Genomic DNA, 14,460 nt, shown 5'->3' with positions numbered 1-14,460 from the left:
GTACATTATATAACAAAGACTCTGAGATGTTTTGTAGCAGGGAGACCTGTGTAGCTTTGTTAGGTCTTGTGTTTCCACTAGTTTTCTGCACACGATGAGTAAAGAACTTTCCTGAATGTGTTTGGGAAATGCCACCCTGAACAGATGAACAAGTGGAGTTGCTAAATGGTAAATTATTTGCACTTACAGACTAGGCATGCCTGTGAGAAAAGAGCCCTGAGCCATCTGATTTCAGAGGAAGGCCAGTGAGTTAGAGGGATTATGCTGAGGAGTCCTTGGCATATGATGTTTATGATGGCTTTACCATTAATCCTGCTTTCTTCTCCTTTTACACCTTCTTGTCCAGGCAGCGTGATACCGTTTCACACCCTTTGGCTTCTCCTGACAACAATCAGTGTTCACTCACTTTTTACCTCCTTCCATGTGTTCGCTCTAATTGTGTGTTTGTTTGTTTGTTTTTTTTTTTAAATATTTTATTTATTTATGACAGATACAGAGAGAGAGAGGGAGAGACACAGGCAGAGGGAGAAGCAGGCTCCATGCACCGGGAGCCCAATGTGGGATTCGATCCCGGGTCTCCAGGATCACGCCCTGGGCCAAAGACAGGCGCCAGACCGCTGCGCCACCCAGGGATCCCTAATTGTGTGTTTGAACGTCTGTCATTTCCTCTGTGTCATAATCAGAGGTGAATAAGGCAGTCCTTGTCCTCCTGGAGGTCAGTGAGTGGCAGACAAGTGAACAGGCAGTTGAGAGGGAGATTAGGAAAGGTAGGAGAACGTGTTCTGTTGTGAAATGGGGATCTCACCTCCTAATGTGTGGCCCACAACAGGCACTTGGTAACTAATACAGTGATAGCAACTTTTATTACCAGTACTCAAGAGGCAGGACCTCTGCTAGGTTGGGGAAGGCAGGTGTGTTAAGAAGTGCTTGCTTCCTTCAAAACTCAGTTCAGTGTGGCTAGTGCAACTGAGGAACCAAATGTTTGATTTTATTTCAATTTATAGCTGAAACAATGTGGAATTTTTTTTTGTTAAACACAACTGTATTTGGGGGCAGGACTACTTTTCCCTTTAAATGCTAAAAGTAGGGGCAGCCCAGGTGGCTCAGTCAGTAGACTATGCGACTCTTGACTTCAGGGTCATGAGTTTGAGCCCCACATTGGGCATAGAGAATACTTAATTTAAAAAAAATTTTTTAATAAATATTTTTTTAAGATTTTCTTTATTTATTCATGAGAGACACAGAGAAAATGAGGCAGAGAGACAGGCAGAGGGAGAAGTAGGCTCCATGCAGGGAGCCCGACATGGGACTCGATCCCAGGTCTCCAGGATCATGCCCTGGACTGAAAGTGGTGCTAAACCACTGAGCCACCCGTGCTGCCCCCCCCAAAAAAAACTTTTTTTTTTAATTAGTCAAAAAGATGCTAAAGGTAAAACATTCTAGTTGAGATGTGCTGAAAAGTGTAAAATACAGATCGGATTTTAAAGATTTTGTATAGGGGATCCCTGGGTACTCAGCGGTTTAGTGCCTGCCTTTGGCTCAAGGCATGATCCCGCAGTCCTGGGATCGAGTCCCGCCTCAGGCTCCCTGCATGGAGCCTGCTTCTCCCTCTGCCTGTGTCTCTGCCTCTGTGTTTCTCATGAATAAATAAAATCTTAAAATTTAATAATTAATTAAAGATTTTGTATAAAAAATAAAATATGAATGATTTTTTAAGTAATTATATGTTGACATAACATTTGGGATATAATTGGGTTAAATTAGATAAATATCAAAAATTTTTTAAAAACTCAGTTCAGGGATCCCTGGGTGGCACAGCGGTTTGGCGCCTGCCTTTGGCCCAGGGCGCAATCCTGGAGACCCAGGATCGAATCCCACGTCAGGCTCCCGGTGCATGGAGCCTGCTTCTCCCTCTGTCTGTGTCTCTGCCTCTCTCTCTCTCTCTCTCTCTCTCTCTCTCTCTGTGTGTGACTATCATAAATAAAAAACAAAAAACAAAAAAACAAACTCAGTTCAAAGGCTTCTGGGTGGCTCAGCTGTTGAGCGTCTGCCTTTGGCTCAAGTCGTGATCCTGGGGTCCTGAGATCAGTCCTACATAAGGCTCCCCCTCGGGAGCCTACTTCTCCCTCTGCCTCTGTGTGTCTCATAAATAAATAAATAAAATCTTTAAGGAAGAAAAAAAAAAAACCCTCAGTTCAAGCATTTAAGGGCAATATGTTCTCCTATGCCATTTTCCCCGCAACACTTGTATCTGGCTTTTGAGCAATTAAAAATTGGGACAAGTCATCTAGTCATCTTTCTGTTTCCTCCCTTTTTTTTTTTTTTTTTTAAGATTTTATTTATTCATGAGAGACACAGAGAGAGAAAAGAGGCAGAAATACAGGCAGAGGGAGAAGCAGGCTCCCCGCAAGGAGCCTGATGCAGGACTCAATCCCGGATCCCAGGATCACGCCCCTGAGCCCCCTATAGGCATCCCTCTCTATTTCCTCCCTTAGGAAATGGGGAGTAAAGGTCTGCCACTTTTTTTTTTTTTTTTTTTTTTTAAGATTTTGTTTGTTTATTCATGAGAGACACACAGAGAGGCAGAGATACAGGCAGAGGGAGAAGAAGGTTCCCTGTGGGGAGCCTGATATGAGACTCAATTGCAGGACCCCGGGATCATGACCTGAGCCAAAGGCAGACATTCAACCACCCAGGTTGTCCTGATCTGCCACTTTTATCTGTGTGTCAAAGTTGATTACTAGATAAGCAAATCCTACAGAACCATATTCCTCATGCAGAATTAGAGGCCACTCACAATTAGATAAATGGAGAGCATTTACAGTGCACCCTACTTTTTCAGTCAGGAGTTAAGCTTAAAGTGCAGAAATGATGGAGTTTGGAGCCATGAGACTAAGGAGCAGGGGTCAGGAGTTAGAGTCTGCATTACGTACAGCTTCTGCCAGGTACCACCTGAGAATCTTCCTTCAGAGGTGTTAGTGCCTCACTTGGAAAGTTAGCCAACTTGCCTGGTCTTTTCCATCTACTTGAATCCTCTGGGTCCAGGTCTGGCTGCCTGAGTTAACTAAAAAGGCAAGGACAGATCTAAGGAATATGAGAGAACTGGGATAGAAAGAGGTATCTAAACCTAGGAAAGAGTTTGAGAAACAGTTTCAGAGCCAAAGACAGTGTGCATGTCTGCTTGCAACAAAAAATGCAAAGAAGAGTGAGATTTGGTGTTAGCAGCTTAGATGATGGGGGAGGGTGGGCATGATAACATAGCAGGCTTTCCCAGGTGGCTGCTGAAGATGGCAGAGAAACAGATCCTGGTGCTCAATGGCAGAGGCTGTCTCCTGGGCTACCAGGTGGCCATAGTGGCCAAGTAGGTGCTGCTGGGCTGGAGGATTGTAGTCATGCACTGTGAGGGCATCAATATTTCTGGCAATTTCTGCAGAAACAAGTTGAAGCACCTAGCCTTTCTCTGCAAGTAGATGGATACCAACCCATCCTATGGCCCCTACCACTGCTGAGTGCATCTTTTGGCAGATAGTATGAGGCATGCTACCCCACAAAACCAAGCAAAGCCAGGCTGCCTTGGACCGCCTCAAGGGATCTTGCCACCTTATGACAGGAAAAAGCAGGTGGTGGTGGTTCTTGCTGCTCTCAAGTTTGTATGTCTGAAGCCTACATAAAACTTTGCTTTCTTTGGAAACCTGGCTCATGAGGTTGGCTGGAAGTACCAGATAGTAACAGCCACCCTGGAGGAGAAGAGGAAGGAGAAGGCCAAGATCCATTACTGGAAGGAAAAGCCACTCTTGGGGCTATAGAAACAAGCTGGGAAGATCCTGGAGAAGAAAATCAACAAATACACAGAGGTCCTCAAGCCCCATAAACCCATGGTCTGAGCCCAGTACAACTGTTTATTTCTGGGGAAACGTGCGCACATGCGCACAAACACAAAAAACGAAACCCTCAAAACCAGCTGAATGCCCCCTATTGTCTTGCTCTCAGGAGTCAGACCTCCCCACTTGACAAAACCTAGGGATTGACACTTCCCTCCTACAGTTTTCCACTTCCTGCTCTTCATGACTGGGGTAGTCTCCTTAGAGCAGCTCTTAACAGGGACTAGAGGTGGATCCATGGATGGACTTGGGAGAGTCCAGGAACCTCTAAAATGTAAGTTAACTGTGGTGCATATATTTTTTTCTGTACAGCTGATCATTTTCATCAGATTTTCAAAATGTTTTTGGACCCAGAGAAAATTAAGCAGCCCCCACGAGAGAGCCCCCCCTGCTCAGACTAGCAGGAATCTCAGCCCAAGTTCTTCATCGCAGACTGCCAGGACAACCTTCCCATGAATTTCTTCTTGTTCCCAGCGCTGAAAAAACACTATACCCTGCCTTAGGTTGTATCCAGGTTGCTTTTCTATTACCTGCCCCTTTCTTAGGCTGTCAAAACTTCAAGAGAGCTGGAAGGTGACCTGATAATGCCCACCCACAGCCCTTTCCTTTAGCAGCAAAACTGTTTCTTTCCCATTATCCAACAGGTAGAGGAGAAGCCTTCAGGTAGTATTTTGCAGTCTTGCTGGGACCTGCTTAACATTGCTAGTCTGTGACCCATTCAGAAATGAACGTCACCCATCTCTGTCATGCAGCTGCCCCTCTCTCTCATGTAAACTCCCAGCCACCACCTCATTGCCACCCCTAGCTTTAGCTAAACTCTGGGCTAGTTTGTTCACCCATTACCACCTGTCTCCTCCCATTCCCTCAACCCTACTGGATCTCATCATAGTTAATTAACAATACAACCTTAAAATTAGATATTGAAGTTTAGGCCAGTTGCCTAGTTTCTAGGATTCTCGCTCTCAAAGTGATCCTTAAGTAATGAGGAAAAGAGTAAAAAATATATATAGAAGCACAGTTACTCATCCTTGTGCTGAACGGTTTCAAATGATGATAAGCACACAGGCTTTGGAGGTAGGTGGGTCTAAATCAAATCCCAGCTAACCCCTCATTGTATGGCCTTACCTATCACTTCACCTCTCTATGCCTGCCTTCTGTGAAGCAGCAACAGTGCATGTCACCTGCCACATCTATCTCAGGGTTCACTGAAAACTCAGTGAGAAGATAGTGTAAATGTTTCAGTGCCAAGCCCAGCACACATCCATTTACACTATCGAATCTATGCACCTACACATGTGACAGCCACTAAATCTATCCATTACCCTTAGTAACACTGGTGCCTCTTGTTTGGGAGAGATGCTCCCTTGACAGGATGTAGATTAAAAATTCTAGTCATAAAAAAAAAAAAAAAATTCTAGTCATACTTCAGACTGGCTGCTGTGGCCTCTATACTGATAAGACTTTGGGAAATGCTCCTGAACCCAGAAGCTTGGCCTGGAACAATCTATGGACTCCCAGTTGTTCCTTTAACTGTGCACACTTGAGAAAACCATCTTGACCATTGGCCATAGGGTACAAACTTGAGGATCTAAAGTACAGCAGAGTGATTATAGTTATTAGTATTATATTATTTGCTTGAAAGCTGCAAAGAGATGATCTTAAATGTTTCCATCACAAAAAAGAAATGGGAATTGTGTGACATGATAGAGCTGTTAGCTAACACCACGGTGGTAATGATTTTACAATCTATAGATAGATCAGCATATTTTACACCTTAAACTTACACGGTATTGTATGTCAATTATATCTCAACAAAGTTGGAAAAACAAGAACAAGAAAACCCAGGAAAGCATCTGAAAATGCTGTTTCTCTCCTAGCACATTTGCAGGTCTGCTACCCTGGCTGGATGGGGAGAACTGTATGGACGCACTGGCTACAACTATATCTTCTCAGGTGAATATTGAGCTACCTCCTCTGACTAAGAACAAGAGCGCAGATGTAGAGAATAGCCACCCACGCCACAGTGGCATAGGTAGAGAGTGCAGACAAGTTGGGAGGAGAGCAGGAGCCTTCCCTTCATCATTCAAGGAGATCCTGTGGTAAAGAAGACTGCCTGCCAGCCATATGGGACATGTGATGCTGAGAGATGGGGGGGCTGTCCTTGGAGATGGAGATAGATTGGAGTGAGAGGAGCTTGGTCAGGAAGCCCCTGGGTGGAGCCCTGTGCAACAGCCTTGGTGCTGACAGGTTTCTCTGGCAGGGGGTGCAGATGATGCCTGGGCAGATTCAGAGGACATCACAGAGGAGGACTGCGCTCTTCGGTCAGTGCCAGATTGTTACGGATATGGGCTGTATCGGGGATGGGGTATCTGACAAGTGGTGGGCATTTTCATACCAGTGGTATATATTCATCACTGGTCCAGGTGAGTACATTGGTTCCTTTCCTTCCACTGCTAAGTCCATACCCCTGAAATAAGGTGATTAAGGTCCATCCCATAGCTTCTCACCAGAGCAGATTTTATTGGACGTCTGAGCCATCTGTCTCACTCCTAGGCAATATCTCAGCCCGAGGGTCTGCAGGTCTGAATCAGGGCTCAGACATCTGTGTGTGTCTTCAAACCTCATGGTTACCATGGTGTGACCAGGATACTGATAGCTTGACAGGTGTCACACAGCACACCTGGTACCAAGGCACAAGGTAAAGGCTACAGTCCCCATGTGGGAGACCTAGAGACTAGATGTTACACAGTTCAAGTTGTGATTGATGCCATAATAGAGCTTGATATAAAGAAGTATTTTAGGCCCCCTTTAAGAGAGGAAATGGGCTGGTTCACACTCTTCTACCTCCTTTCCAAATGTTTTTGGAAAGTGACATCTTAGGATATTTTGGAAAAGCTCCTTTGTGTGGTCTGTTCCCGTGGAAAGTCTTTAACTGGTGTCAGGCATCTCTGGAATGCACACAAGCACCCTAGTAAGATCAGCTGCCCAAAATCATGGCTTGGTGCATGAAAAGGCATTTCACTATACCCGGTTCTGCCTGTTAGTTCCAAGAGCAGCAACCCTGGCTTGTGCTCAAGAATGTTTGGCGCTTCCCCCTGAGATCAGACGACCTCTGCCTCAGCCAGGCCGTCTTCCATAGCATACATTGTTCTTGGCAAGGAGACTGCTGTGGACAGCAGAGCAGTGGGCATTAAAAAATTAATCGTGACTCTGTACTCATCCTACTTTTGCCTTTATCTGTATGATCAAGAGACAGCCTGGGGTATTAGGAAAAATTTTATCTCCTTGCTTCTTAGACCTGCTCAGTAGAGGGAATTCACTTGCTAGTATTTCACAATCAGTTGATAAAACTTCGCTAAAAAGTCCATCTCCCAACAAGTATTTCACTCTGTTACATTATGACCAAATCATATGGCTAAAAATGGTCATAAATGGGAAAAGGAGGGGGGAGATGGAGGGAGATAAACTCTAATAGAAGCTCAAAGACTCTATCAGCTACCAAGCTTGCTGCTTTTTAAAACTCAGATTATCTTGAGTCTTCTGGCTTAATGTCAAGCAGTGCCAAAAAGCCCTTTCCCAGTTTCCGGCTGCAAATTGCTCCTCTCTGAAATGTGTCCCAGAGAGCAGGGTAATCTCTCAGAAAGTCACCTTCCCTGAAATGAGTTGTTCTGTCATTGGCCCTCCCTCCATCTTATGGAGAAGGGAAACAGAGGTTCTTGCCAGTGACATCCATACTTCCTTAAACACGCTCCCTGCCCCGCCAGAATTCTGTGAATGAATGTGCAGTACAACTTCTCCCTCTGGCTCTCTGTTTCAGAAGTTCCGACACACATCTTTTTGATAAGGTCAGAGGCTATGACATCAAGCTGCTTCGGTACCTGTCAGTCAAATACATCTGTGACCTAATGGTGGAGAACAAGAAGGTGAAGTTTGGCATGAAGTAAGTACAGGGACCTACTGCAAAATAGGCAGAGGTGATAGGTTCACCGCTTTTCCGGTTGCTGGTGGTTTATAGCAGTTACCAAGGGCTCACCACATGCCAGGCCTCATGCTGAGGGCCTTCTGTACATCTTCTAGCTGTATCTTCAAACATTCTTGCAAGGCAGGTTCTACTATGCCCCTCTTGCAAGTAAGGAACTAAAGCACAGAAAGGTTAAGTAACTTGCTCAAGGTCATGCAGATAGTAACTGAGGGGCCGTGAGTTTCTAACCTGTGCTCTGCTGCCTCCTCCTCTTAGATGCTCTTGAAGTTTTGTCCCTTGGCTCCAAGTTCTGCACCATCTCTGGTAGATTAGAGTTTCTTTCTAAACGGAACAACAAAAAAAAGTATATGACCAATTTTTACTTCACATATGGACCAAACCTTAATTATTTGATAAGGCAAAATTTGAAAATAATGGAACCTAGGTTGATGAGATAGTAAAAGTTTTTCCAAAAAAATTTTCATAATATTGACTTTACTGATGCTGAGGTCATCTTAGAAAATAAGACATACTGAGGCCTTACAGCTCAGCTGAATATTCCCTTCTCCCCTTCATCTGTTAGAATGTCCTCAGTCTTTACCTTTCAGATGCCATTTGTCTCCCCTCTTCAGGAGTCCTCAGTGAATATTGGAGAAGACAGTAGAGGCGAGAGTCCCCTAGAAACCCCCTTTGGTGTCTTGGTTACTCGTTCTCATCTCGTTTCATCCCACCCCCTGTGTCAGGGTGGTTCTGCTGCCTTCATTTGTGGGACTTAGCAGGCAGTTTGCTGCAATTGTGGGTGCTGCAGAATTGGAGAGGAACCTCTCTTGCTTGATAGGTTAGAATAGGGGGAAGGGAAGTTACATTTCTTAATTGTTCAAGTCAGCACTGCTAACGGGAATCATTCCTAATTCTGAAGAGTAGTTTCTTCAGTAAGAGGTTCATTTTACGTTGTTGTAACACTCATTGGGGAATGGTGCATATGTGTTTTGATGCCTTAACACATTGTGTCCTATCTTGTAGTGTAACCTCCTCCGAGAAGGTGGACAAAGCCCAGCGCTATGCCGACTTCACTCTCCTCTCCATCCCGTATCCAGGTAGGGAGCTCTTTTCAGGGTCTAGTCAAGTGGCAGGTTTCCTAGGACTGGGGGCTCTCAGAGGCCATCTGCAAACCTTCTATACTTAGGTACACAGGTGCCCTGGAACTTTCCCAGATGAATTTGTTTTGTTTTAAAGATTTATTTCTGGGATGCCTGGATGGCTCAGTGGTTGAGCATCTGCCTTTGGCTCAGGGCATGATCCTGGTATCTGGGATTGAGTCCCACATCGGGCCCCTTGCAGGGAGACTGCTTCTCCTTCTGCCTATGTCTCTTCCTCTCTCTCTCTGTGTGTCTCTCATGAATAAATAAATAAAATCTTTAAAAAAAAAATTTATTTCTTTATTTGAGAGAGAAGGGAGAGAGTACAGACTATGCACGGAGTAGTGAGCCCGACGTGGGGCTCAATCTCATGACCTGAGATCATGACCTGAGGTGAAACCAAGAGTGAGATGCTTAACCGACTGAGCCACCCAGGTACTCCTCTTATGTTGATCAGCATAGGACACTGGCTCTGAGTCTTAAGCTCTTATACCTAAGTTAAGGTAGGATGCTGTCCTGGAAGGCTCTTTCCACTCCAGGTCCATCCAGGGATTGGGTCCTGGCTCAGCTACTACTACTATAACCTTCCAAGTTACTTCACCTCTCCAAGCCTCAGCTTTTCTCAGGTGTCTGGAACTTGGAAAGGCTTGACTCAAGGTTTTTTGTGAAGCTTAGATGAGATCATGTTTGTGAAAGTGCTCTGTGCAGGTAAAATACTATTTCAGCATAAAACAACATCACTACTACCCTGTGTCAGCAACTAAATCACGTTGTGCTGGCCTGTGTGGATGTGAACCTTTGAATGTCTGTCTTGGGGTGATCAGGTTATTTATGGAAATTACCCTAGGTGAGGCCCTCCTGGTGATGAAGAACGTAATTGCTGTGTCCCCAGTTGTACACCGTTGGTGGCCTCACCATGTTGTAAAGCACTCTGGTATACGCGGAGCTAGCTGCATTTGTCTGTGGTGCATAGATCTGTATGCAACCTGTGGCCAGGGCAGTATTGTATGCACCGGATACTAAAACTGTATTGGTCCGGTTGGTAATATTTAAGCTTTCTGATAACATTTGCTTGTTCAGCAAGGGAAGCCCAGGAGCCCTAATGTCAGCGCAAGGCTTTGTCAACAGACGGCAGGAAATGTACTCTTTTTCCTTGAAACCTTTCTTCTGTTTCTCAGCATCAGCATCTGCCTTCAGTCCTCTGTTGGACCTTGTCTCCTCACATTGGAGCCACATAGCCAATAGCAAGAGCAAACCAGTGACAACAGGTTGCTGTACAGCCAGGTCTTCTCATTAGAACTACAAGTTTATCTATGTCCGGCAGGAGAGGGTATCCTCACCGGTTGTGAGCTCGTGGTATTCAAACCACATCTCTTTTTTTTTTTAAGATTTATTTATTTATTTATGATAAAGAGAGAGGCAGAGACACAGGCAGAGGGAGAAGCAGGCTCCATGCAGGGAGCCCTATGTGGGACTTGATCCCGGGTCTTCAGGACTACAACCTGGGCCGAAGCCGGTGCTAAACTGCTGAGCCACCCGGGCTGCCCTCAAACCACAACTCTTGATAGCCAGGCAGTCTTACAGTACTGGCCTCCCCTGGAGTCTGTGCTCACTCTGCACACTCTGCACACTCTGCTCACTCTGCTGACTCTGCCAGCTTAGCGGTTAGTGCCATGTAGAACAGGGCATGAGTCCTAGCCCTAGTACTGTATGTCTTTGAACAAGTGCCTTCACCCCGCCTAGCACTGGCTTTATCCTCCATAGAATGAAGATAATGGTGCTTATTTCAAGCCAAAGTGCCAGACCTATCCCTAAAACGGCCTCAGCAAGCAGCAGGCTAAATGATGGGTACACATGGAGGACAGGCTCAGGGGATGTTCCTCTTCTCTGAAAGCTGCTGTGGGCAGATGCAAACCATAATGACTCTCTGGGCTTGTCAGTATCAGAGCCATGTTGTGACAGAAGTGTCTTGCCCAGAGTGTCTGGGCTGGAGCGGTTAGATAGCTCTAAAGCTGATTTTCAGACTTAGCTCCGGACCCCCAGGAGTGGGAGTTCACGGACCAAAGTACTCTGCCGAACAGGAAAAATCTGTGCTGTGTGAGGAACCACGCATCACTTTTTTTTGTTTATATTTAGGTCTTAAGTAAGCTTGGTTTAAAAAAAAAAAAAGTAGATTTGCTAGAAGTTTGCATACTACTGCTCCAGAACTATAGCACAATATCCTTTCTGCTGTTGTGTGGCAACTTGCTACGAGACTCCCAAAATGTTAACACTCTTTGACCTCATACTCAGCAGGACATGTTGCAGCTAACTTGGGGCTGAGGATGTGTTCATCATGATGTCTGTTTATACTAGCAGAACATGAGAGTCATGTTCAGTAGTCAGAATAATGATTACATAGTCATAGAAAAATGCTTAGACTTTTTGGTATGAAAAGATGCTTAAGATGCTAAGCAGGACACAAAGTGTATAGTACAGTGTCAACAATGTAAAGGAAAAAGTGCTTTCACAAAAGGGTGTGGAGGAAATATGCCAAAATGGTAAGATGCTACAACCTTTGAATTTTTTCCCTGTCCTTCCCAAGGTATCTTTGTACTGTATCTGATAGTTGTGTGTATGTATTGGTGGATGGGAAAGAAAAAGGAATCAATAGAAACCAAAAAAGCCAGAGGTGGAGGAGATGCCATCACACATCCATGTAAGGGGACAGGAGAAGCACTTTTTACTTGCTATGCTATGTTCTTGAATTTCTTTACAAGCCTGGATTAGTTCATCCCAAGAAAAGAAACAGTTACCATTACTGAAACCCCAGTGATGAACTGTGCTTTGTAGCTGTTCATGACATCTCAGCTGAGTCCTCTGATAAGCAGGTGGCCAGACAGGAAGTCTGATGCTGAGTTCTAGCTCTGTCAAATGAACTTGGGCTTGGACTGGCCCTTGGGCGGGAGAAGTATTCTGAGAGCACTTCCTTCAGCACACCAAAATAGACTGAAGACTCAGCTGCACAAGTCTGATTGGTTTTTCTCCTTGAGCAAGTGGTTGTTCTCACCCCCACTTTTGGTCCCATCCCTCTTGTCTCTCAGCAGATTCAGGAGGCTCTTCAGGTAATAAATGTCAGGCATTGCCGTAGGTACTGAATCTATTTTAATTTTGTCCATTTCTCCAAGAAATTGCCTCCGCATCACAGGCCAGCTGGATCAGTCCAGAGTCTGCAGTTTTGATCTGAGCAGGTCAAGTTTGAGAAAACAATCCTTCAGAGGAGCTCTCTGAGAGATAATTGGTGGCATTTCTAAACCTGGGCTCATGCCTAGGGCCTCTGTCTGATACTTATATTTTTTCTTTCTGCCAGTGAGGCACCTTAGAATAGACTGGAGTGTGAGAGCTGAGGATAGTTTCCTGATTTCTCAATCAGCAGCAAGGCCTGAGGGATTAGTGTGCAGAAGTGTATAGGGGGTGGAAGCCAAGGATACAGGACATGGTCTGGGTCTCCAGATCTTCCTCTCTGAAGGAACCTTTCCTATCTTCCCTGGGATGACCTCATACAGGAACCTGGCCCAAGAGTAGCTGGGAAAGTTCCATGTAAATTTTTTTGGCCTGTTGCCACCTCCACAGAATTCAGACAGCTGTTGTATTGCCTTTGGGTAGGGATATCACCAGACTTGGACCTGTGGTTAAAGTCCTGTACCCTCCAAAATTTGTATTGGTTCTAGTTGAGGAAGTGAGAATAACTTTGAGAAGCTACCTTGAAGTGCCTTCTCCACTCTCGAAGCCATGGCAGCCCCAGAATGCTCACTGTGCTGTAGTATATGAGCAAGCCCATTCTCTCTGAGCCAAGCAGTTGACTAAGTTGCAGGGCTGGCCTTGTGGGTTCTTCCTGCAGCAGCAACATTGTGATAATAAACCCTATTATTTTTTTGGTTTGGTTTGGTTTGGGGGTTTTTTGTTTTTTTTTTGTTGTTGTTGTTGTTGTTGTTGTTTTTCTTAATTTTATTTTTAAAATTTTTTAAATTTAAATTCAACTTGCCAACATATAGAACACCCAGCGCTCATGCCCTCAAATTAAACTCTATTATTTATAATATTAATGGCTTTCATTTGAAAGCCATCTGTACCAGTGCTTCCTAGGTGTTTTATTTATTTTTTTAGTATTTTATTTATTCATGAGAATCACAGAGAGAGAGGCAGAGACATAGGCAGAGGGAGAAGCACGCTCCCTGTGAAGAGCCCAATGTGGGACTTGATCCCAGGACCCCAGGATCATGACCTGAGCCACAGGCAGACGCTCAACCACTGAGCCACCCAGGCATCCCTTGCTAGGTGTTTTATATGTATTGTTTCATTTTTAACCATTTTATAAATGAGAAAAATCAAGGTTTAGAGAAGGTAAACTGTTTGTAGTCACAGAGCTAAGTGAAAGGCTGGATTTGAAGCTAAGAATGTTGCTGAAGTCCCTTCTTTCCTCTGTTCCTCTCTATCCCTGAAGGCCTACCCTGGCAGAGTTTCTTATAGTTTTAGAGAGTGATATAGAAAAGTACCTCTCAACCAGGTTTGTTGGAGATGGAAATGTCTCTTGAGCACCTGTCATGTTTTAGGCACTATCTGTGGTCTTTTCCAATATGTCACTGGAGGTCTGTGAGGTTGGTGTTAGGAGGGAGAATGGTTCTCGGTTAACTAGTTAAGTGGCTGAGAAAAGTGCTGCCAGCGCTCAGACTGTAAACCATGCTTTGTTTGCTGGCTGTTGGCGCTTCAGGGACATGTAGGACAAAGGGATCTGAAATCAGGGAGAGGTGACCAGTAACCACTGAGCCCAGATGGAGAGAGACACAAAGAGGTGTGCAGGTAGGCAATACCTCATCAGGAAGCCTTGTAACTAGAAACCTAAGGAGCACTGGAGACTCGTCCCCTAGCTCCTGCCTGCCCATGCTCGTCCACCCGTGGCAGCTGTGGTCTCCTAGGAGGCCCATCGGGATGGAGAAGTGCGTCAGCTGGTGGCCCCTTGGTCAGCACTCCCAGGCATCGCAGGAAACTGGGCTAGCAAAGGTGGTGTCTTAACTTGGCCCTTCTTTTCCAGGCTGTGAATTTTTCAAGGAATATAAGGATCGGGATTACATGGCAGAAGGGCTCATTTTTAACTGGAAGCAGGTACGAGCAGTAACATTCATCAGCTTGGGTCCTAATATTTCTTTGCAAAGGGCGACCATGGAGAATAGCTTGCCTTCTCTTTGGGGAAAACAACTACCTTTTCCTTTCTCTTTTCTCCCATGGATGAGTATCATTATTTTCCTTCCTCTTTTCTTTGTATGTACATGTTTAAGTTCCCCTATATACTTTCCTCTCCCCTTTTAATTTATCCATGTCTTCACAGGATTTTTCAGGGATAATTAATTAGGAAATATCCTTCCTCTGTGCTTTACCATCTGGGTAAAAAGTCGGGCCAACATTCTGTTCCTTTCCCAGTCGGCAGGAGCAGGCCACAGGA

General features: G+C 45.0%; 1 protein-coding gene and 1 pseudogene across 10 annotated transcripts in view; both read left to right on the top strand.

Moving 5' to 3' along the window:
- The window catches only part of MTMR14 (myotubularin related protein 14), a 46,476-nt gene that overhangs the window by 9,048 nt on the left and 22,968 nt on the right, over window positions 1–14,460 (top strand). For 7 of the 10 annotated variants that reach the window (XM_049098619.1, XM_025450602.3, XM_025450584.3 and 4 more), the window contains 5 exons: window positions 5,759–5,834; window positions 6,142–6,202; window positions 7,699–7,821; window positions 8,866–8,939; window positions 14,053–14,123. In XM_049098619.1, coding sequence (XP_048954576.1) covers window positions 5,759–5,834; window positions 6,142–6,202; window positions 7,699–7,821; window positions 8,866–8,939; window positions 14,053–14,123 — 405 coding nt within the window. Of the gene's footprint in view, window positions 1–5,758; window positions 5,835–6,141; window positions 6,203–7,698; window positions 7,822–8,865; window positions 8,940–14,052; window positions 14,124–14,460 lie in introns of those variants that run through there. The other 3 variants (XM_049098620.1, XM_025450593.3, XM_049098624.1) reach the window with 2 other exon arrangements.
- On the top strand, window positions 1,726–5,747 carry LOC112662174 (60S ribosomal protein L13a-like; annotated as a pseudogene).

Source organism: Canis lupus, chromosome 20 (genome assembly GCF_003254725.2).
Source record: "Canis lupus dingo isolate Sandy chromosome 20, ASM325472v2, whole genome shotgun sequence".
Classification (NCBI taxonomy): Eukaryota; Metazoa; Chordata; class Mammalia; order Carnivora; family Canidae; genus Canis; species Canis lupus.
The sequence above is the reverse complement of the archived record's forward strand: the minus strand, read 5'-3'. Positions and strand labels throughout refer to the sequence as shown.